This window comes from Falco rusticolus, chromosome 20 (genome assembly GCF_015220075.1).
Source record: "Falco rusticolus isolate bFalRus1 chromosome 20, bFalRus1.pri, whole genome shotgun sequence".
Lineage (NCBI taxonomy): Eukaryota > Metazoa > Chordata > Aves > Falconiformes > Falconidae > Falco > Falco rusticolus.
In genome coordinates, this window is record NC_051206.1 from 2,903,805 (window position 1) to 2,928,342 (window position 24,538).

The 24,538-nt window shown below is 44.6% G+C and overlaps 2 protein-coding genes across 8 annotated transcripts in view; one reads left to right on the forward strand and one right to left on the reverse strand.

The window, feature by feature from the left end:
* EBF2 (EBF transcription factor 2) overlaps positions 1 to 8,378 on the forward strand; it is a 144,541-nt gene extending 136,163 nt beyond the window's left edge. For 2 of the 5 annotated variants that reach the window (XM_037371412.1, XM_037371413.1), the window contains one exon: positions 7,674 to 8,198. In XM_037371412.1, coding sequence (XP_037227309.1) covers positions 7,674 to 7,705 — 32 coding nt within the window. In that variant the 3' untranslated portion in view covers positions 7,706 to 8,198. Of the gene's footprint in view, positions 1 to 7,673 lie in introns of all 5 variants that reach the window. The other 3 variants (XM_037371408.1, XM_037371409.1, XM_037371405.1) reach the window with 2 other exon arrangements.
* CDCA2 (cell division cycle associated 2) overlaps positions 1 to 24,538 on the reverse strand; it is a 112,853-nt gene that overhangs the window by 3,177 nt on the left and 85,138 nt on the right. For 2 of the 3 annotated variants that reach the window (XM_037371398.1, XM_037371397.1), the window contains exons 20-29: positions 20,847 to 21,147; positions 12,994 to 13,099; positions 9,794 to 9,910; positions 7,911 to 8,047; positions 6,850 to 6,923; positions 6,100 to 6,346; positions 4,165 to 5,337; positions 3,633 to 3,699; positions 2,748 to 2,853; positions 303 to 356 (exon numbers count right to left, since the gene is read on the reverse strand). The gene's annotated coding sequence lies outside the window, so the exon portion shown is untranslated. Of the gene's footprint in view, positions 1 to 302; positions 1,597 to 2,747; positions 2,854 to 3,632; positions 3,700 to 4,164; positions 5,338 to 6,099; positions 6,347 to 6,849; positions 6,924 to 7,910; positions 8,048 to 9,793; positions 9,911 to 12,993; positions 13,100 to 20,846; positions 21,148 to 24,538 lie in introns of all 3 variants that reach the window. The other variant, XM_037371402.1, reaches the window with a different exon arrangement.

Consider the following 24,538-nt stretch of genomic DNA (forward strand, 5'->3'; position numbering starts at 1 on the left):
GTGTTCTTTGTATCAGCTAATGAAGGAATAAATTGATTTCACTGCATTTTTATAAAAACTGAGAGGGTTTAAGCTGTTTTAGGGAACTGTTCCAAGGTAATGTAATTTTAAACTGATTTAGTTAAACATTTAACTAGGAAAGCCTATCAACTTAAGAATAATTTGCTTATTTAGCTTAAGTCAGTTGGGCAGTGCTGTAAATTAAAGACAATCAGTGTGTTCAGAACAGATTTAAGCCTGCTTTAAAGCTAAACTTGTCTAATGCTATGCTGAGAAGGCCTAACTGTTCAGAAGTGACTTACCCATGGTAGTGCTAACCACAACCCGGTTCAGCGAGAAAATCTCTCACGTTGTTTCTGGGAGACGGAAAAAGGACACATTAAAAAAAAAACAACTGACGTTTTATTGAAGCTGATCCTTTTCCTTAACCTACCCATGTCTGCCCCATCTGCTTAGGAAAAGATTTTCTCTTTTTTTTTTTAATACCTTTTATGAACAGGTAAAGTAAAATAATATATTATCTATAAACTAAAATAAAAACATATTTTATTCTATCTGCCAATTAGTAATCAATAAAAGATTCTAAAAATGAAACTTTAATATTAAGTATATATTTAAGATTAAGTATAACATAAAATCTCAAGGCTAAAAACCCAGCCCTCACATCCTTGCACTTTTACTGACAAAAGTCCACTCTTGAGGTGTTCAGGATTAACCTGTCAGTTAAGGTTACGATTACTTACTGACATCGCTTATGCATGTAGAGATGCAGTAACCTGGGATTGGAAAAACCGATGCAGAAGTTATTAACCATATCCCTTTCCTTGTGGGCTCTCTCCTTGTACATCAACACCCTGATAGGTAACTATAATAATATGCTGCAACTGTTATTTAAGGAAGTTTTCAGCAGATACAGGACTTAGTACAACGGGACTTACCGCTGTGACTGACAGCAAAGGCAGCGGTTGCTTTGCAGGGTCAAACACGTCTGCCCAAGGTTTGTTAGGCCAGGTCGTTCTAACTATTTAACTATTTCAGCCATAGATGCAAATTCTTCTTCCCAACTGAAATACTTAAATTGATGCAAGCTGGGGAGCACATGCTTTGGAAAGGATCCAGATACACACAGCCTGATATCCAAATTAACGTTCCCACAGTGCTGACAGGCAGATGTGGCCAGAAAGTCAACAGGAGGGTCCCAAAGAGGCTTCTTGAATGGACTTACCGTGCTGCAGCAATGGGAGACGGCTAATCGCCTCTCTGGGCCATCGCCCTGTACTGTAAACTAAGACTAGATGTGCTGGTAATGTAATGCAATTTATTTACTTACTTATCAAACTTAGGCATCGGCAAATACTGACGGAGTTAGAATAGCAAAAGCACAGAGCAAGCAGTAAGTGTATGCAGGCTCCTTCCCCCAGCACATCAGGCAACTGTTTTGACATTACCTCTCAATTTTCCCACCCATAATATGGGGAAAACATCTCCCCAAGTGGGATTTTTTGAGCTTTAACGTCATATTTGCAATGTATTTTTGGTCACTTACTGTGTTCAGAAGTTTCCTGGTGATACTGTCTCCATCCTACTTACTGCAACCTGTTGCAATGAGAAGATCAGAAATACTACCAGCACCTCAGGGCATGCCACTCTGCGTACAAGCAGCCATGAAAATCTGGACTATAGCTTCCACCTATGTTAACCACAGCAGCGTTTAAACCTGGATTAAAACTAGTCTAAAACTAGTCTAAAACAGTCCTAAAGGAACTGTACAAGCATCACCCTCAGATTAGCATTCCCATTATTCCATACAGTTTACAGTACCACTGGAAAATTTTTTTTTCCAAAACTGTATGTTGGGAGGAAAGGAAACTTGCAAATCTACTGGCTCTGGGCTGCACCACACAGCCAAGATGTGGGATACCCTCAGATAACCCCCTGTGCCATGTGTTCTCGCTTACCTCTTTCACCTGCCATCTGCTATACATTCTTCAGTGTAACAGGACATGATAGTAGAGGAGAAGCAGCAATCCATACTGGACACCGCTCACTTCTATACGCTCTCCAAATTGAGAGCAGGTGATCCTGATCAGAACAATTGCGTGCTCCATTCATGTCATACGTCAAGGCAGTTTAAAAAAGGCACGGGGAAGATGTAATGTGATGTGACGCAACACGGCATGATAAGTACACAAATGCCTAATCAACTCATCTCAGATGGAAGGCAGCTGATGGGAAAAGCTAGCAAATTGGAAACTGCTGGAACAGCATGGACCGCTGACTGCCCAGATTACCTTTGGCCAGCTCAGCACATCTCAACATAAAAATGCAAGCTCAGTTACAAGGAATAGCAGGCAAGCCCCAGAAGGTCAGATGTTCCATTAACCATCACGATCCTAGCCAATCCAAAAGGTATTGAAGTCTGATACCCTTCGGAACAGCCTCAATTTAGCAACGGGGACACCTGCACAATTCCCTAAAGAAACACAAGGGTTTGACTCGAAGACCCTAATTATTAGTATCTTGTCTTGACAAAGTTAAGGGTGTCAACAGCACTGGGGATTCCGGTCCCCATGCATTAAAAGGTTGTGCAAACGAGAGAAATAGCGGCTCTGGGAAGTTTCGGAGGGGTGGGATGCAGATGGAATGGCTGGTTCGGTTCCTGATCGCTACCAGTCCAGGGCCTGACGGGCTGTTCCGTGTCAAAGCCACTCAACACTGAAGACTTTGCATTTCACAGTAACTCTTACCAGAGATTCCAACCAGGTGAAAATAGCTGGGCCATTTTCAGCAGCATGCTTCTGCCTGAATCGGAACGATTCCAGAGCCTAGACAGTGATTAAAGCATGCCAAAGGCTGCAAATGATATATACATTATGTCAATATGTATGAAAAATATGTATATGTCATCAGATTACATTTGATATATTGGAAGGATCAAGTACATTTTTTGGCAGAGATGTAAGCGGCACAGACTGCTTCAAAATAAAGAAAACCTTAAGAGGTATTTAAAACTTCTTGCTAACACTGAACAAGAATATCCCCTGTTACTATTAATTGCTTATCTGTCATCTGTTGGATGTTGATTTTAGTAGCTCATCATATGTAACAGACTTATTCAGGCTAGAGAAGAGCTCTGTTTTTAATGGGACAAAAAAAAAATCTGCTTTTTTAAATGGAAGAAAATAGTCAAGACTGTTAGGTGGCACACACAAAAAAGAGGCTAGTGGGTAAGATTCAGTACTGACTTTGCCACTTTCCAGCATAATTGGAAAAATATGTAACTGCAGAGTGGCTATACACTCCTGTGCTCTTTTATTTAAACTCTTAATTAAACTAATGCATGTATGACATTGCAAACTTATTTTTATTTTAAGGGTGTTCCTAATTAACTTGAACTAAATCAAATAATTGTTCAGGCAGCCTTTTGTGCATATACAACTTAGCACCGTGGTGATGGTAGGAACTACATCAACGCCACTCAACAGATGAGGCCAAGTTAACTTCTACATCTCTTAGCAATCAATGGGTTTTGTCCTACATTTTTTGAAAAAATGTCTACACGAAATATGGCTTAACCCGCTTATTATCATCCTAAAAGAGACAAAACCACTGCTTATTTCTACATATCTCACCTGTCTGTGCTTGAGGACGATCGGGAATGGATGAATGAAAACTTTCATCCAAATACCAGAAGGATTTCTGAAAAAGGAAAAACCAAAAAGTGTGATTCCTATGCAGGAAAACTTAAAAGAAATTCTTTAGGAAAAACTTGAAGTTTTTGCCTATGTTTTAGGTCTTGGAACTTCCTTCACAGGAGCTGTAATTTAGTTCACTACATTCTAGTGTAAAGGTGATGGTGGCCTGCATCCAAGCCACTGGCACTGTCTGGTAAATGAAAAGCCCGCTGTGCTTTAATCCCAAAATCCTTCTTTTCTCCATCTTTTCCGTTGATTAGTCCCCAGAATAATAACTGGGTGCATGTTTTACAAACATCTCCATGGTCTTACTATTGAAAGCAACCTGCATGTTTGTAGGGGTAGGGTCAGAGGTATGGCTACGGTGAAGCCTGCAGGTCCAAGTCCACTTCTCTCAGGCCAGGCTGCGTGGATGCCAGCTCTGCCACCAGCAGCTCGGTGGCTTGCAAGGGGCACAAGCGCCCCTTACCTGTGGGCAGCTCCTGCACAGGCACGTTCGGGCACTGCAGGGTAGGAGTGTTCATTTAAGATGCTCAGAGCCCGCACCGCTGGAGCACTTGTCGGTCTCTCTTCTGAGAGCTGTAGAACCATAAGATTGGAGTCAGGCTGGCAACTTGCAGCAAAGGAGGAAAGCCATGCTGAGAGCGCAAGAGGTTTTACATGCGATGACCCCGAAACTGCTCAACGCCTCATCTTCTCTCGAAAGCACAGTTTTTAAACAGGGTAATGTAGCCACCAACAAAGCACCTGAAGTATCTGAAGAGTAGATGGGTGTGTGCACGTACGTGTAAATCCGTGCAGCGCCAAGGACACTGCGCAGCTCTGACCAAACGGCTGCTTGAACGGCAGAGAGTTCTTTTCCACTAGAAAGAAAGACAGCATTTTCAAGGGCCACTTGTATACACTAGGCTTATGATCATTATTAATTACACCCGTTAAAGGTGCCCATCACCATCGCATCGGGTACTATCCATGTTTGATTATTTATTTATAAAAAAATTCTCCAACCTTGTGACAATTTTAATCAAGTGTTTCAGTTGATAATTGCAAGCTGTCAAGGTTAATACAATAAGGCTCATCTCTAATTCTTTTTCCATTTCCCTCCAAGAAAAAAAAAAGACCCTCTGGGATAATGACTGTGGTTTCTATATTCCCAACTCATCAGGGAGTGTCCTGCATTGAACCACCTTTATTGAAAAGTTACATCGATTCAATATATAGTAATACAGGCAAAAATAATTACAGCTTTGCTAGCAGTGTAAGACCTTAATCCAAACCTCACAAACATTCAATAAAAAGCGATACAGGCTGGGAATAGGCTTTTGACAGTGCAGCCCCAAAGGGGAGTGGAGGTGGGGTGGAAATGGACAGATGAGGGTACGTACAAAGAGAGAGAACCACAGAGCAAAGCCGTCTAGATGAGCTGTGGAAATAGAGGTGAGAATTCCAGCCAGTATTCCTCAGCCCGCTTGTTCTTTGCTGCACAAGGAGGTGAAGCTGCAGCATCAGGATGAAATGCTGCGAAACGATAGGCTTTGCTTCTCCCTTCCGTGGCGCATTACAGTTTTACCTGAATTTGTCCGCTGGGAGGTTCCATCCTAACGCTTCTGGGGAGTGTATATCTGCTGTGGAGCATGCCAGCCTGGAATGAACAAAGCAGACGTGAGCTGGGGAGGGCAAAAGTAAGGAGAGGAAAGCAGGGACTTGCTGCTTGCTCAGGAGGAAAGGCAGGGAGGCAAAAGAGGGATCGCCACAACCCCGAGGCAATAACGTACTCCTCCTGGCTGGCAGATGGCAGGTCTGCTGTCGCCATCACTAGTTTGGAGTCCACGACGGCTGAATAACAGTATCTTTAATTATATAGCAAAATGTACTTCCCTTAAATTTAAGGAACTTTGCAAAATACTGCATCTACAAGTATTCCTAAAATATTTTTGAAGAGACATGGCAGAAACTCAGGCTTGGTCTTCGCTTCGATCTGCTAAAGAAGTTTTCCTTGATTAAAAAAAATGAAATAATGTGGATAAAGTATCAGAAGCACTTCTGCCAATATGGCCTAGCCCCTTGGGAACAGTTTAAACTACCTGCCGACAGACCCTGCATGTCTCAAATTAAGCCACGCTAGCTATAGCAGGGTCCGCCGCCTCCCTGCACGGACCATCTCAACTCTGGCTGTGCCAGGATGGGGACATCACCGCCGGCAGGGCTGGCCAGGCACCCGCTGTGCCAGTGCTCCTCTGTTTGCTTCAGGCAAAAGAGCCAGCCAGGTTACCTTAGACAAACATTTAAATTCTGTTGAGCTAACCTGGAGGATTTTGCCTGAAGCGCTTAGGAAGCGCTACACGCAGGCTGCTCCGCTGGGATAGCTGGGGGTTGGCGCAGCAAGCTGAGGGCATGCACTTACCTCTGCCACCAGCCCAGCAGAGTCTGGAGGAGGGCATCACTCCAAGACTGAAAGCAGTTTTTCTTTGCTAGAGGCACAGAAGGGCAGGCATGTGCTTAATACACAGGGAGAAGGCTCTCCGGTGTCAGGCGGGGACCCCTACCATTAGGGTCGTTGTTTGGTTGGGGGCACGAGGAGAAGGAAGGAGCAGCCTCCTCAGCGTTATCAGAAATCTCTCGTCTTCTAATGCACCCACCCCCCCAAAAACCTGCATACAAATAGTTACTGCTTTTTTTAGGGTTACATACATTTTAGGGTTACGTAAAAAAAACCAACAAAAATTTGTTTGAAAGCTAATAGCACATTCCTAAGCAGTTAAAGTAGATATGTGACTTAAGGACTGTTTGGTTTCACTTTCTCTTTCAGCTATCTGCCAAATTGGCAGGGACTTCCCAGCCCTATAAGTTAGAAAATATGAACATATTCTTTTCCTATTGTATTAAATCATAGAGCATATCCACAGTTGTTTAAAACCACAGCTCCAATAAAAGAGTCATGTTAGCTGAGGATCTTGCCCGAAGCATTTTTTTAAACGCCATGAACATAAGGGTGAAATTAATTCTCAGAGGACAGGGCTTTAAACACATGAATAATCCCACAAATTTCAGTGAACATAAATCTTTGCAGGATTAGGACCTTGCACTGCACTGAGGCCCCTTTGAAAATATGACTCACTCATTTGTTATATAAATACGTATAAACTTAACTTACCCCTCAAAACCTTTGGGAACGGCACCAGTTCCAGGCAGCTTAAATGTTGCTGTTGTCAGTCACGAAGAATATAGCTGAAATTAAAGTGCAGTGAGAGGTGACTAATAAATCTTTACATATAAGCCGTGTTCTGGGAACGTGCCAGGTAAGAGTACAGTGATTCGGACATATGGGTAAACCAAGCGAGGAGGAGAGGCTGGTCCGTTCCTTCCACCGCAACTAAATTAGCAAACCCCAGCTCTGGTCGTCGCCCAGTGAATCAGGACTTGTAACTCTCTGGCTGGGTCCCGCCGGCAGGGCTGGGGCAGTCCCAGGGGCTCACACCCGCTCCCCTCCCCCACAACCCCTTCCGCAAGGCAGGGAGCAGGTCGGGTGGGACGTGAGAGGGAGACCCGGCTCCAGCCCGGTTTTCAAGGCTGATTTTGAGGGTTCACCTTGAGAAGGCTGGAGCCTGAATTCTTGGGGCGAGTGCTGAGCCATGTCCATCTCCAGGGGCTCCTCTATGGAGATAAGCACCCAAAAGCCGTTAGGCATTTCTGAAAATCCACGTGTTGGGACTGGATTAAGCCCCTGCCTCCCTTGGCCAGTGAAGAACCACAGGGCCCTTGGCTTTCGGTGACCGTCCTGTGAACTGCACATTGTCCACTGCCACCGCAGTCCCACCACCTTAGGTCTCACTAAAGCCTAAAACCACCCCAGGCAGGGGAGGGCAAGTTTAACTGCGAACAGGGCCAGTGCTGGCGCACGGGAGGGTGAAGGGCTCAAATGTATTCTGTTCCATAAAAATGTGCCAGAATTTCATCTTTGCCATTTTTCTTTTTCAGCCATGACTGGTCTTGTCGTTCCCCCGATGTAAGGAAGAGGCAGCTTTGCTCCTCTCCCTCTTCCTTTTTTTGCCCTCTTTTTTTTGCATTTTTCTTTTACAGCACAAAACTACTTATTGTGATGGACCACTAAAAAGAAAAAAATAGCACTACAAGCTCTTTTTTTGGGGGAAAGCCAGGCCCAGGAAAAGGAACATTTTTTATGGATTGGACAAGATAGAAGTCTGCATCTTTTACCTGTTTCATATTTCTGACACAACCACGTCAACTCCTAAAACATGGAGAGTGAAGAATCAGCCAAGAGCCAGGATGAACAACAGTTGGCAGAACGGAATCAGGAACGCAAAGTCTTTCTTGAAAGACAGGAAACCTTCCTAAGATTTGTAAAATATGAAAAGGAGAAAGAAATTGGCAAAGTGATTCAAGCTTGATATTTTGGATACAATTTGTTTTACTTTGTAGGGGAAAAAAAGTTGAAGTTTCTATTTTCTATGGAGCCTTTCAGATATCGATTTAGTTTATGCAGAAAAAAAAATCAACAAAACAGGGTACCAGCATGAAAGAATTTCTAGGACAAACTGACATGAATGATGGAACTTTGGTGTATGTGTGTATTTGCTTATAGTTTAACCTCTTTAAAAAATGTAAGATGTTTTACAATTATTTAAATAAATAAACTTGTAACTTATTGTATGTAGAGGTAGAAATTAAACCCTTTTTTGGATTTTTTCCTCCAGTTGTACAATGAAGAAAAATGATGCAAAAATGTAGTGATAAGTTTGAGATATATTATTACTGCTGCAATTGCTCCTCACTTTTCCCCTCTTACTGAATTCATGTGCAAGGATGTATAGGATTCTTTCTGGGTAACAAAACCATCAGAAACTTTTACAGACATTGTGGTATACAGGTTGCTAATTAGATGAATTTTCAGCCTCCTCATTTTTCCCCCTTCCGTTTTTTGTTTTGATTAGTATATTCAGGTACTGAGATTAACTGGGACATTTCAAAGATGCTACTGGCAAATGAGTGGCACTTAGGGATTTGAACAAATCGGATTTCTCATGAGGTACTGAGTTTATTTCATAGGTTCAATGTATGAATTAGGAGGGAAAGGGTTCTCTAACATATTGTTTTTCCATGTAGTTAGAACACCTTAAGTTCAGTTATGCTTCATATTAAGGGTGCATTTATAGAGGGTAAATATGTATTTGAGTAATTTATGCACTTTTATCCTGAGTCATTAAAAATGGTAAGTATTTTCCATTTATATATTGAAGTTCATAGAAGTAATCAATAGCTTTGAATTTTTCTGCATTTTAGTGTAAAAAAAAAAAGTTTAGTTCCCCTTTGCACCTCCTCTCCTGAAATCGGAAGGTGAGAACAAGTCTGGTAAAAAAAGATATCACCAGTTATCTCACTAAATCAGAGACGGCACAAAAGAATTTGATTGTTGGAAAGCTATTTTTAAAATGAGAAAAAAAAATTGGCTACACTACTCACACCCCACTAAAATACACACAATTTGTAGCTGCATGAATAGTTGTTCCTATGGTAACATCTTTACGTTAATAAATAAACCCCTAATTATGGCCCCAAAACTGTGCTTGTCCGTTTACCCTGTAGTTTAATCGATGGGTAAGTACAACCGTGTTCTGGGGGATCCTTACATGTGGCAGATGTTCCGTTCAGTGCTGGACTCGGGGTTGGACCAGGCGCGTAGCTGAGCTCCTGTGGATTAGCCATAGACTAGATCGCCTCTCTCCAGATCCCTGGGCCAGATCCAGCCGCAGCAACGGGTGACCGAGGGGCTGGGCGCTGTGTGTGGTGCGTGACCCGGCAGCCCCCACCCAACGGGCCACCTTTTGGCGCCGGAGGGCGTTTTACAAATGTGTCAAATTGGCCCTGTAGACAGGCGGGCGCAGGAAAGGTGGCGGCGCCTTCTGGAACTCAAGGCCCAATTTATCCTCTTAGCAAAAATGGCAATTAGAAGCAACTTTAACGAGAGATTTGGTGGGAATAATGTGTTTTTAGGAAGCATGAATAGAGTTAGTCAGAGTCTTACTGTCAGGCTATGGAAAGTGTCTGCGTTCCAGAAAAGCTGAACTGAAATAACTCACCGGTAACTATGGCTGTGGGTTCCCCGACACTGCAGGTCCTTCACGCCCTTCGTGCCACCAAGGAAGTAGCAATCGTCGGAGGTCAGCGGGGCAACCAGCCCTGAAGCCAAGTGATCTCTGAAATCCAAAAGAATCACAGGTCTTAAGGAATCTGGGGCTGTAACGTAACGGGATGCGCTAACCTGGTCATTGGCGTTCCTTAAAAACCCCAACCAAACCCCAAAGTGAATTTCATTTATTCACAGGTACCCACATCCCAGCAAAGCTAAGAGCCAGAGGTCCAAATTCATGTTTGGAATTGTGCATGCCTACAGGGGAAAAAAATCAGATTGAGGATTATTAGAGCTTGGATTAAAACTTCCATAAATTTCAGCAAACAATACACCGAGTCCTAGATTTCAAAAAAAGATCTTGACGGACCAGGCTCGTTTCTGACATATCACCTCCCTCCCTGTCCTGACCCACTAAAACCCCCAAACAGCTCCAAAGCATAAAGATGGTGGATTTTTCTCCCCCTGTCCCTCTGTGTACAGGCTACTTTTAAAATTCTATCATCTCTGCTTAAACTCAAAATTCTACACCCAGCAAATCTTCCCGATAGATAGATGGGAATTTCTAGGCCACATGCTGAAAAGCAGCAGCTTGCTACCTTAAACCCTCTGGCATTTTTTAACAAATAAAATTTTCATTACAAAATCTTAGTCAGAAAGGTTTCCAATTTTAAACATTGAGACATCTCATGGAAAAAGCTATTCTGTTAATTGTCCACCCTTTTTTATTCTTGCTTAGTCAGCGCAGGCACATAAAAAAGATCACTGAAATCTTGGGAAGATTCAGGGGAAAAAATGACAGGCTGGCTAACAAAAAGGAAAGGTTCTGAACACTCCACAGTCCTTTCACACTTCAGTTATTTTTATTAGCTCCATCCAGTTGCTCAAGTGTGAGTGCCATGAGTCCAAGTGAAAAAGAAAACCTCCCTAGAAAGCTACTTCAAGTACCTATAGGAAGAGAAACGTGCAGCTGCCTATGTTGATGTAAACATGGAAAACAAATTTTCTGGTTCGATTTGAGTCAAAGAAATGAAAAAACCCTAAACATAGGAATGGTTTAGAACATGAATTTTGCTCATGCATGGAAATTATCATACGCAAGATGAGTGTAGAATTTACTGGTAGCTTTACAAAGAAAAACGTGTGTAAACAAATACAATCAGAAATCCTTGACCACGAAAAAAGGACTTTGGCAGTGGCAAAGCACCCAACAAAAAGGAAAAGCAATGTAAAAATTTATGTGTAAGGATTTTTTCAGTGTAATAAGCAAATCTGTCCTCTTTTAGTTATTGCTGTTTAATATTCCCTAACGGCTTTCCTTTATGCCACTAGAAAAATGAAAGTGTTTCGATAGGTGACTACAAATTTTATCATAACTTTGAAAGAGTACGTTTTATTTCATTATTTATCTCGGTATAGCATCTTACTCCCCCTATTTCTTTGCACACCTCCAATATGCATGGTTTTTAAAGACTGTTTTCTCCCTTCTGTAAATTAAGGCCTCATTTCTCCCTACTGTATAGTTTCGGGGTTCGTTTGGGGTTGGCTGGTTGTTTTTTTGGTTTTTTTTGCTTTGTCAGTTATATACGGTATGAAGTTGCTATGCACAGAGCTTTTGTAAAGATAGCTTTTTTTGTTTACTGTTTTTAATGGTCCTACTTATGGAAGAATTATCTTGTTTGTAAAATGAATATGTCTACTTCAGTTTTAAACTTTAAATTATCCTAACAAAAAAATAAAATTTTTGTACTGTAAACAAGGGGGGGAATTACCTTAATTTCAGAGTGTTCATTATGCCTTATTATTTATCATCTTTATGGGTCCACTCAAGGCACTTGAGTATGGTATGGCAATGGTAAGGTATGGCAATAACACTTCTAAAAAGGGTAACTCCGTGCTAGGTGACAGTCCCGACAGACAAACCTTCGTGCTTGTGAGACGTCCCCCCACGACTGGGCAGGGCCAGGTCGGGACTGATAGTCATGGAAGGACGGCGATGGTCTCTTCTGCCCACCAGCACCTGGGGGAGAGCCAGCGCCTTTCCAGGAGAGGGAAGGAGTCAAAAGGTCGGCGAGCTGCCCTTCCCTCGGGAGGCTCCCCTTTTGGTTGGCAGAGTCCGATCGGTTAGAGCATAAAATCACAAAATCAACCCCCAAACCTCAGACTGACCAATGCCGGCCTGTCCTTGGGCTCCTGCCCGTGGGACTGCCTTCGGCGTTGGACCCTCTTAGGCGCTGCCTCCGTGCACAGCTCCACACACGCCGCAGAGGTCAGCGACATCCACTCCCAAGAAAGAGTCCGAAGCGTGCCTGTATCTGCTCCCTCTCGCAGCAGAGCGCAGGTTTTAGTATCTGGGGTGCAAAGGAGGTGCTCCACAGCCCCGCTGCCCCGAGCCCCGGCGGCGGAGACCCTGCTCCGCCTGCCCCTGGTCTTCCGGAAGGGTAACATACACTGGCTGCCGCAGCCCAGGTCTGGCACACCTAACGGGGAATTTCTGTTCCCTTTGTAAGAGCATTGATCAAAAACAGGTAAATTACCTTTATTCCATCCGAAAAAAATAAACCAGAGTGGTGAAAATCATCTTGGAAAATGGTAATCGACCATCTAAACCAGGAATATTCTAAATTCTTGTGTGAAAATCGCTGGAAAGGTTCAAACAACCGAAAATTTTCTTTGATGATGAAAGCCACTTTTACTGGCATTTTTTGACTAACAGAATATGCGTCAGTGTTTCAAACACTGCCAGATGTCAGTTAAAGCATCTGAAAACATTAGGCGCTATCAACCAAAAACTGAGAAGAAAACAGGCTTTTTTTTTGGTAATCTGCTTCAATTACTTATTCCGGGAGAACATGCAATTAGTAGATGACCTCCCCAACAGCGAAACCGAAGTTGTCCACTGTCCTGGTGAAATATCCTCCGTCTCGTCTAGAACAAAGGCTCATTCTACTCAAAATCTGATTCGGCTTTTTCCCCTCCCCTAAAAAATCCCAGCAGTGTATTAAGTGACGATTTTAGTGATAAAACTAACAGTTAGTTTCAAAGAGATTCTTAGTCTTTAACAGTGACCTACTGTTCCATTCACGAGAGGAAGTTTGTTACGCAGATGAAAGCCTGGAGATCTACTTTGTTCCACTCGTGATTTCTTACCTCTCTTAAGGACTTGATGATGTACACGCACAGCCTGCGCCTGTGATCGGTTATCGCTCTCGCCTCCAGTGCTGTCCCATCCGTTCAGCAACTTCCAAATAAAATGCTGAGTGAGGGAAGGAGATGCATGAAGTACCCCAGCAAGACAGTTTCAGGAAAAAAATGAACTTCTAAATTCAAAAAACGCCTAAATGCAAATACAAACACCTCCCTCCAACCCCAGCTAGCTTAGATGGCATCATCAAAGGTTCTCCATATTGAAAGAGAATCCCTATTAAAAAACAACAAAATCTCTGGGATCCGTTACATTTGACAATGAACCAGGTTCAGTACGACATCTTGCTCGATTCTCAAAAGCCCATGAGAAAAGATCTTTCCTGGCCCACGTTAAGACCAATAAAGTCTAGAAACCCACAACCTTCTTAAATCCTTAATTCACCAGGTGCTGCACGCAGGGCAGATTGCTCAGCTCTCCTTTGTAAGATTGCTGCCACGCTCTGGAAAGAATTTAATGACACTTGTCACCTCAAACACGGAAGGCAGTGCCTTTCCCAAGGCCAGGTATCCGCACCCTTCCCTCGGCTGATGCCGAGAACTCCGGCCAGACACATCTCCCGACAGAACCGCTCCTGTGAGCAGCGAGGGAAGGCGCAGTCAGCCTTGGCCTCGGGTGGCAGCGGGCACGGCCACATTGCCACCTGCATGAGGCCTTCTAGAAAAGCACATTCTTTCCCACCCTCTTTTTTTTTTTTTCCCCTTTACGTGTCTTTTCTAGATGGCTGTTTTGTAAGAACTTGGATTTCACTTTAATAAATGGGGAAACAACAGCCACTCGTTCAACCACTTACGCAGGGCAGCTGGGGAATTGCCAGACCAGTTAAAATATTTATCTCTGTGACAACACACAGCTGTCGAGGTGCAAAGATCTGAAGCTTTAATCGCACCAGGTTATTTAAGTAGGAATGTCTCATTAACTCCACTTGCAGGACTGGATTAAACGGACAGCTGGTGGCCGTAGCAGAGGGTGTGGACAGAGCAGCCAGGACAGAGCCAGCGTTGAGCAAACATCAGTGTAGAGCCGGGGGAGGAGGAGACCCCACAGCCCCCTCCCGAATGGAGGGCACCGACCCGCTGTCCCATGGCGGCAGCATCAGGTGGGGGGAGCCAGATCTGCTGTCCTCCACGGCTGCGCAAAGCTACGGCAATAACAGAAAAAGACACAGAATGACGACACAGCAGCCTCTCCACCACCAGTCCCTTTTCCGCGGGGGGATGTGCATGGAGCGCCCTATTTTCTTGTGACTCTTCTGCAAGGTTTACAGCGTGTGTATGTGTGGAAACCCATCCCGGTTCCTTTTTGTCTCTATTCTCAAACTCAGTCCAGCATCACGCACGGAGGCTGTAGCTACCCCGTCTTACATACAAGTTAGTAACTGTCTCTGTGACAAGAAGGTGGTGGCTGCAATCTCGCCACCATTAAAAGCAGCGGCAGGTTCAAACCAACCTTAATTGATCCTGGAGTGAGGGTTTAATGAAGGGGATCCTGGGTAGAACGGGTCAGAAACTGCATCTAGCAACAGTCCTGGAGGAACAGTAAAAAACAGGGGTGGGAGGGAGCAGAACGGGGGAATAAATAGCTAGCACAAGCGAGAGAGATTGTCTTTCGGTAATAATACCATCTCTCCCTGTTTACAAGCTCAAAACTTGACAAGACACGGGCCAGATCCTCAGCTATCGCCAACCTGAGTCGGTGGCGGCGCACCGACTCACGCCATCCATGGAGCTGCCCATATAATTACTTTCCCCTCTGGCCTTCAAACGAGAGCCACAGCTACAAAATCAGTAGAAAAACCACACAAGCGATGGATTTATGTTCGCCTTCTTCCTCCCCCAGCACCTGAATGGGCACAGGTCGCTTGACTTAAACGGCGGTGGCATGCGAGGGCCCCACAGCCCGTACCCACCATGGAGGGCAAGACAGGGACAAGTAGTAGAAACTCCTCCTGAACCCAGAGGAGCAACCATCCCTCCTCAGGATTGTACTAGGGGACAGAAAGCCCGAGGAGGTGGGACAGGAGAAGGGAATGGCAGCAGTAACTGAAGTACGACCCTCGGTACCCGATTTGCAGACTGTAAGGTGCTGCCTACCCGAAGGAAGGGGTTTTACAGCTCTTCTTCCGAATAAAGGAGCCTCTGTCCATGTTGTCACCTTTCAAAGTAACGGTGGCTTTACCAGCGTGCTGGTGCCGGTTCTCATGCTTACAGTTATTCTGATTTTAAAGCTCTTTTGCAAATCTCCAGCTTCTGAAGGCACAGGAATTTTAGCTTCTTAACATTCTGGCCTATTAATTTGCAAAGGAAGCTCCTTAGAAATACAATGCAGCTTTGCAGGAAGGCACGGACCAGTGTCTTTAAAAACTGCAATTAGTTTTAATCCAAGCCATGATTCTTTAAGTTCTGACTCTTCATCATTTCCAGGATGAATAGAGCTGACAGTAGAAAGAACTATTTCCAACAGCAAGCAGGCTTTTAGAGGATGCTACATTTTGAGAAGGGAAATTTTTTGACGAGAAATTCCAGCCCCCCCACCTTTCCCAGGGCTGTGTGGTTGGGGCGCTGCGGCGAGGGACCGCAGCGGAGCGATGGTTCCACAGGACGCGGGTGGAGCAGGACTCGCCTCCACACTTCACTGGGACTGCAGGAACTTGATTGAAATTTACCAGCAGGGTCCCCGCGACACTACGATTGCTGTAGTCGTTTCTTTGTCTTTAAAATGCCATATAATTGCTAATGTAATTAGTGATGTATACAGAGGGGGCCTGCGCAATTACCAAGTCCTAAGATCAAGTAATTAATGTTCTGTCAACAAAACAGCAACTGTTTCATTAACAACTGTCTGGGTTTGAAAACAGATCAACTCGGAACATTACCCACCCGGCTGAGTTTCGCGATAGCAGCGAATCCAGACCCAAAACATACCAGCCTGCACGAGGTGGGACCGTGGCTTCCCCCACCCACAGCTACCAGTTGTTGCTCCTTCCAGTAGGAGGAGGAGCCACTAATACTGCTCGAAGGGACGGGCTCCACGCCTGCGTAGTCTGCTTCCACGCTGGCAATCGATGTTCTCGATGTTTTACGAATCATCTCAAGTACAAAAACCTTGCTGAGGGTTTCAAGGAGCCAGCAAGTTTTATCAAACGTCGTGACACTTTTATTTTTGTAAAAGCCTATGATTTTGTTGTCCTCTGGACTTGATTTGTATTTCCAAGCTTTTCTCTACCACCACGAGCCCCAGCACCTATCTCGTCCTGTAAAAGGAGGAGGAGCTGGGCGTCCACCCCAATTTTATTTTTCATTCTCCTTCCTCAACAAAACTGAATTTTACAAAGAAGTTTTAAACAAAGATTAACCTTGTCTTTTTCCTTATAGCCTGTTTTGACAGATCATATCCTTTGGTCAATCAAATCCCGTCCTTTGGTTGACCAAAACCACTCCCGTGTCTCTTGCTTATCTCCTTGTTTCAAAGCTTTTATCCAGAGGCCAATTTCAAGGGTGCAATGGAGACGCATGGAGAGTGGAAGGAGCCGTACTGGTCCTGCGTGACTCAGGCCCGTGCTATGCAATCCTGAGCACCATCTACTAGTCCTTTACCTCCCGGGTTGCTATTTGGAGAGGGATTCAAGATCCTCTTCTCCCAGGACGCAACACAGACTCCAAGTCCTGATGCACCCATCGCACTGACGATGCGGGAACGGCCCCTGTAGCCGAAACACACGCTCACCGAGCGAAGGGCTGCAGCATCACCACCCCCCCAACACCCAGGGAAGCTCTGCGCCCCACAGCCTCCTAATTCCATCACAAGATGAAGTTTCCATCGTTATTATATCCTCCAGAAACCAGCTTAGAAATGAGGCCCGTCCTCCCAACACGCTTTTTCCTGCCTCAGAATTGCAGCGGATACGGTTAACGTGGCTAAACGATAAACAATAGCTGTGGCAGAGAAGAATTAAGCAGCAGAAGCAGGAGGGATCAACAAGGATTTCCGGTGAGATTTGAAACACAAACAAGCATGAGGAACTCTAAAAGTGTACAATTTTTCCTCCCGCTCTGCGCGTGTCATTTTATTACAGGGTAATTAAAGAACACTTTAAAATTGTGATTAATAGGCTTTTTAGCTTCAGAGAAATCAAATCTTTTGATGTCTGTTTCTTAAACATGCAGTTTACTTTGCCATTGAGGAATGGAATTAAATAAAGAATGGCAAGTATGTGGGTTTTTTCCTGCTTTCATTTTACCTACTACAGGAAAGCTTTATTGCAGCAACATGGATAAAAATGAGATTCAGGCAACAAAATGATGCCCTCCCAGCCTAATTAAACGAAAGCTGGTGTCACCTCTCCCGGCTCCGCGGCATCCCAGGAACGGCAGGGTGCTGGTGCACACCATGCTGCTGAGAAGGCTCGGGCAGCAGCCGGTATTTACGGAGACTGGTGCACAAGGTGCTTCTCCCTTTGGAATCGCACGGCCAGTCCTGCCAGCGCTGCCTCCAAGCTGTTTGGCCGTACAGTTTAGAGGTTCCCTTTCGTAGGAAGCTTCACTCAGCAGCAACAGTTCTGATGATTTTTTTGTATGATTGTTATTTTTTAGAGGGGGTGAGGGAAGCAAATGCTGGTCACACGGATCCTAAACCAACACCAGGTAGCTTCACGGTCCGTTCCCTGGGGACATGCAACTTCCACGGCCTGAAGGAACGAGCTGTGGCTTTTCTCTTTAGCGATACCAGCAAATCTCCGATGCACAAAGCCTGGTTTTCTGCTTAGGTTGAGCCACTGATTGAAGTAATGCCTCTCAAGGGTGCTTAGTTTTATTTCATATAACTGTTTTTAACCATGGATGAATTTACACATGAGAGAGTTAAGACAGACATCTGTCCTAATTGCCCTTATTTTCCCTTTTGTTTAAGAGCTGGACTCTATAACCACGCAGCACAAACCCTCGATAGCCTGCACGACATGTCTTTTGTCCTAAAGATCACGGAGCTGCCTATTCCCGAAATAGTATCTTCAGCCCGCTGGCAGCCTACGTGGCCAATATTTTTTCTTAAAGAATACTTGTTACCTACTCTCTTCTCCATTTCTCCTTTCTCCATTCAGCCCTTCCCTTCACATCCACAATGTGGGTCCGTCTGAAGAACTTGCATGCCCAGAGTCACCGAGCATCCCACAGGCGGATCCTCGCAAGCGTGCAGCCAGGCAGGGCAGCGCTGCCGTATTCCCTTGCTGTGGTTTTGCAGAAATGGCTCCGACACACTAAGATATGTGCAAAAATAGATGACTCTCAAACGCCTGAATGCCTTGAAGTATCATAGAACCACTTAGGTTGGAAAAGACCTTTAAGATCATCGAGTCCAAATCATGCCCTTGGTGATTTGCCCAAAGCCTGGCAGAAGTCTGTGGGATCAGCAGAGACTTGAACCTATGCCCCAGAAGTGACAAAGATCCTGCAGGAGAGGAGTAAGAAGTAAAAAGGCAGGTCTCAGAGTCTGAGTGAATATATTAATCTATTAGCCTATATATAAGCAGCAGTTTCATAAAATCTCTTTGCAGCATTATTGGCATGGGTTTTCTTCAAGGTTCTGTTCTACTCTTTGCACGAATCCTGCCTGACACACTCTCTTCCTTCCAAATGTCTGAAACATGTCACACCTACACATGCAGATTAAAATTAGGGATGCTTTTCATTCGATTGTTCTTGGAAGAAAAACGGAGGGGAGGAAGGGAGGGGAAGAGCCAAGTTTAATACTCTACAGTAGCACAAACCTCTTGGGCATAAAACATCGTTCAGGTAGACACATCTGGTGAAATGCATCACATCAAATTAGTATCAAGGGTATTGAGATTCTAAGACGACTGGCAGACAATTCCCCTTCTAATGTACTGCTTTTTAGATTGTTGAAGAAACTTGAATCCCAAATCTCCTGTGAAATGAGTGATACTAAACATGCCTGCTCAAATACTGAAAGTGAAGATCAAAGACGCAATGTCCAAATTGGCTTTGCAAACAAAGCAAGCCCAGAGATCCCCAAGAGAACGTGGTGCTAATTTTATCAGATCTCCTTGACTTCTTCCTCCCAACAGTTTGTCATTTAAGAAAAATAATAATAATGAGAATGCATTTCTCTCTGTCAGAAGCCTTGCCGTATGACAAGCAAATTCATTCCCTTTTAAGTGTATGCTTTGCAAGTCACCTAATAGTCTTAATCTCGTTTAAATGAAATCTAGTTTGAATGTTTCACTCCCCGAGAGCTACATCCCTGTCCCCAAACCACACATCCCCAAACACGCACACATTCTGCCATGAATATTTCAATACAACTCAGCCTTTCAGATCAATACCGACAACTCTCAGGTTCTATTGATTTTTCAGAGGTTTGGCTCACAGGGGTGATAAAATATTTCTCAAGTTATGCAACCCGAGTTCAGGCGCTATCGCTGACACTTCAGCATTTACTAGACACATCTCTCTCTCCCTCTGTCTCGATTTATGACTAAGCAATAAGTCTTGGTAAGGTGGGCAGGATCATCCCATAGGGCCCACTTAAGGTCAAAAAGAGAAGTCAGGATAATAGGACGGCCCTTCAGGTCCCTAAACTTCTGTTTTCTGAGGTAATCACTTATTCTTTTCCACATGCCCTCAAAGCCCTTCTTCCAACATTCATTAGCCAGCCAGTGAAATTCCCTTTCAGTGTACCTCTGTAAGCTGTCAAAAAGAAAGGGACACCAAAGCAGACACCAAATAAAGCAACTCCCCGCTGAGGCAAGAAAGCTAATCCTCTCCATATGGGAAGGAAATACACTTAATTATGTATTTATGCATGTCATTGCAGGCTTATATCTTGTTTCACTTTCATCCACAATGATCCAAACCTATTTAAATATAATGAGTAAACATTTCTGGTTTTACAATAACATAAGCGCACGGTCGCTCAACATTTCCCAAACATTTCCTTGCAGGACACGGCAATTTAGTGTAGTTATTTGTACTGAAGCAGCACCTAGGGAAGGCAGTCAGGGACCGTGACTCCATTGTGTTAAGGTGCTTATAATCACAAAAACCAGAAGGCAGGCACTGGCCCCAAAGAGTTTACAACTGGGCTGAAGAAGCATTTTGAATTAGAAGGCAGAATCTGTGGATTCTGGTTGCAACATTCCAGTTATTCCCGCCCAAAATGGGTATCCCTGCATAGCAAAGAATTACATTTTGGCTCCAGCGGACACCACACAGTCCAGCACGCTGCCAGGCTGGCACCAAGGCTGTTTGCTGGCCCCCACCAAGAGACCTGTTGCATATGACAGGCTGACAACGCTCCTGCGCCTCAGTGTCCCTCTGTCCCCTTGCAACTGTCCCATCTGTCCCCATCACGAATTCCTTGGTGTGGCGATCGGCTAAATCACATCCAGGCAAAGACCTTACCTTAAGGGGTGGAGAATATACACAAGCAACACACCTTACACGAGAATCTACCCAGGCAATGTCAACGTACTTTAAAAATCTCAACACATCTCAAATATTAGCATCTGAGTTTGGAAGCCGACAGCAGCACCTGCCATCCGAGGTTCTGAGGGCGGGCTGATGAGCTGCAGAGGCAAAAATCCGTTTGCCCACACAGAGACAAGCACTAAAGGCTTAATTCCGTTTCCCTATTTGTTCTAAACCTCGTTAATAGTTCTACACCTAACGTGGTGTCTATCCCTGATGCACCACAAAGCATTTTTGTAAAAAGATGACTATTTACTATTCCTCGTGAACAGATAGCGGCATAAAGAAAAAAAAAATAAATGAGGTTAACTGACTTGACCCATGGAAGCGACCAGGTCCATAGCAGCTGTACTGATCCCCCGTTGCCTTCTCCAGCTTCCCCTCCATTTTGAGTGAGCTCTTTGGTTTTCAGGAATTAGGATTCATCTTTCATCACTTGAAATTTAAAGACCTTTATCTTGGAATAACCTCGTTAAGTGGGACAAGTCCTACAGACTCTCACCACGCACCAGTGCCAGCCCAGTCCTTGGGCGCTTACCGCAGGCAGGGCGCGTTCTGGCGGTGCAGGGAATACGTGGTTACCTTTCAGTGGGAAATCCGAAATTGCAGCGTCGCCTGTTAAAGAGATATTAACAGCGTGTTAATTACTGGCTAGTAGACATAGGAGCCGTATTACTTTGTCCATAACTCATTTCACAGCGGCTGAAAGCCTCCGCACGCCACAGCGTGGCTGTGGCGGGGGGTCTGAGAGCAAAGGACCACCGGCCCGACCCTCAGCGCCCATTCCCACTTTTATCATCGCATCCACCATTTCAGGCCCTTCCGTGATCCCAAATACTTCCACTCAACTGCAGAAGGCCTGTGGCCTCCGTTTCCTGAGGGGAAATCATTTTGTCCTCAGTTACAAATTCCAGGAAAAGCCAAGGAATCGGCACTCCGAGTGTGTCCCAGGCCCCCAGACAGAGCAAACACTTTGCTCCCTAGGAGGAAGCAAGCATGTTTTTGAAGCCTCACCAAAGACATGGAACAACGAAATAATCATCCATCTAATTCGGTTTTTCTCCTTCCTATTGATGCTTTACACTACACTATTTTTTTTTTTCATCTGCAGCAACATGACGGCATGATGGCTTGAAGGACTGTTCTCCCATGGCCCCCAAATCCCCTCCCTGATCAGTATGCTGCAGGGCTTTTCCATTTAATGTCTACTTGCACTTTTGGTGCATGCCCCCAAGACTTCGCATTTTATATTTATCTGCATTAAAATATATGCTCCATTTACTGGCCTCAGACAGACTCAAGCCCTTGTAAAGGGGGTGACACTGCTACCTCCTTGCTCAGTACATCCTCTGCTTTCAGAAAAAAATAAGATAAAATATATACAGCTCCCATACATACACAAGACATTGCTGGAAAGAGAAATTCTCAAGAGCACCTACACACCTACCAAACAAATCCTAAAGCATGCAAGTATTTTTGAAGCATCACGCCCAAAAAGGCTGAATTCAGAAGTGCTAAACAAATAGTAGTTATAATGCTTGATACTTTGGGAAAAGAAAAAAGAAACCCAGTTAATTATTTAGCCTAAGACACAGTTTAGTAACTTAACTTCTGGCTTTATCCCTGAAATTATCAGCAAACCTCTTCTGAAATTTTTTTTTTTTTTAAAAGTAAATCAATATTGTACCAGATCCTAAGTTGCTTTTTTGGTAGTTCAGGAGTATAATCCTATCTGTGTTTCTTTGTTTAAAGCTATTTTTATTTTTAATATGTCTTTTTTGATCCAGTAGCATCGAGGAGGTGCAGGGACTCTGAGACCAGGGACACCTTGTGCTAGCTGCGTCTCGTGGCAGGAGGCTGTCCCGACCCCGTGGCTGTTACGGAGAAGGGAACAAGAGTGCAGGGGATGGAGACCTGGCCACATTCACAGGCTCAGTAGCCAAGGCAAGAGTGGAACCCACCGGAGATGCTCCCTGAGCTGCAGCCTGCAATTTAAAAAGGCACCACAAAGAGCATCGGCATTTCAGTTTCAAACCGATTCACACAAACAGAGGATTTGTGTGCCCAGCGAAGCCCCGCTGGTACAGTTGCACTGCTCTGATCTCTGTACGACCTCCAGGAAGCACCTGAACCCCAGCGAGACACCTGAAAAGCTCATTTGAGAGAATCCTCCCTGGAGTAGCTTCCCCAAGGTGACAGGGCTTGGCATGGGAGTCCACCTTGCTCGATTTCCATTTTCCCCCCGTGTGTTGGTTTTTAAGACTTTCAGGAAGTAGTAGGCAAAAAAAAAAAAAAAAAAAAAAAAAAAAAAAAAAAAAAGGTACTTCATTTCACTCCTTCAGACAAAATCTGGCTTTCACCCCCTCCACCTGGCTGAGAGGATTCATCATTCCCCTCATTTAAATGCATTCCAAGAAGGTTCAGCAGCACAGCTCAAGGAAACCAAGAGCAGCTCTGGAGCTGCATCCCAGTTTGCCGCTTCAAAACCGTAGCGCAAGTACGTGCCATCCAACCAAGATCCATTACCTCCCATGGCAGCAATACCTTTGAAGAATCCTAAGTTAGTTAAAACCCAGATCAAAAACCCACGTTGGCCATCTCTAATCAAATTACACTTTTCAAGCTGTTCACTCCCCAAACCCCATAAAATGGTTTCTAATATTTTTCCCACAACTGGTGTTAAACCGTAATTGCTTGCTGTATCTTTTTGCCCCTCTTGAACAATTGGTGTTAGATTTGCCACTTTACAGTCCTCGGGAATGTGACCTGTCATTATAAAGCTTCTAAAAATATCAGTTAACACTTCACAATTTTCTCTCCTTTATTTCCTTCTGCAGCGATGGATGTTCCCTCCCCGGACCAGATACCTGATCTGCCTTTGAGCGTAAAACCTTTCAGCAATAATTTTTGCAGTCATTTGCGCAGTAACACCTTTAACATGCCTGGGAATAGGAAGTCAGATCTTTAACTGATGTAATCTGGCATAGCTCCACCGATTTTAGTATTTACCTCTGTTTACACTGGTTGGAGAGTTCACTAAGAATTTCTGTATGTTCCCTTTGTTTAAAAGCTCAATCAAACTCATTTCTCGTTATTCAAGAGACTTAACTTGAATACTTCATAGAAAATCAAACTCATGCAATAAGAAGAGCAGTTATTAACGAAGAGATTTTCAGTCTAATTGGAGAATGTATTTCAGGGCATCTCTCAGGTGAGGTCTCGTTGAAACATTCAGCTCCCTGAGCGGACCCTTGGTTTACAGGCTCAGTGCGCCGCGTCCTCCAACGTGCTGCGGAGATGCTTTTCCAACGGCAGCTGGGTGGACTGGGGCGTGCAGAAGGCAGGGGTTTTGACAGCAACAGCCACGAGGATTCTCACGCAGGGTCCCTTTTGGAGACAAGGGGTTTGAATAGAAAAAATTTGCTGAAAGCCTGGCTATTTCCTAGCGCAAGCACAAACTCGCTCGGCCTTTTCCCCCCCCATGCCCTCAGCAGGTTTGTACAGATTTTCTGCAGCGGCTGGCACTCCGGTTCCTGCCTCCTCCATCCCGGAACCACAGCCCTTGCTGTTATGGGTAGTGCTACGACACATAGAGCCCTGCTGCTCTAGCTAGCAGTCTCTTTGCAGACTTGCTCTCTGACATCCCAAGCTATAGTGTCCAAGTAGAATATTTAGAAGCACGTTTCTTGACCAAGGATTGCCCAAGCTCTTTATGAAAAGAAGGCTGGTACGCCTCCGCAATCTCAGACTTTGCACGTTCTTCCTTCCCAGCAGAGCCCCAGGTGGTTCCAGCACAGCCGCATCTCTCGGCGCAGGCATCGTTCCGACCCTCTCGTACAATAAGCCCGGGTCTCAGGAGGGAGGGAGGAGAGAGCCGGCTATATTCAGCATTGTGGCTAAAACTCCACAGTAGGTTGACCCCCTGGCCTTTTCCAACAATCTTTAATACCCAGTGTTACATGATTCCTAACGGCACTTTTTTGGCGCTGGACAGGGCAGAGGTCAA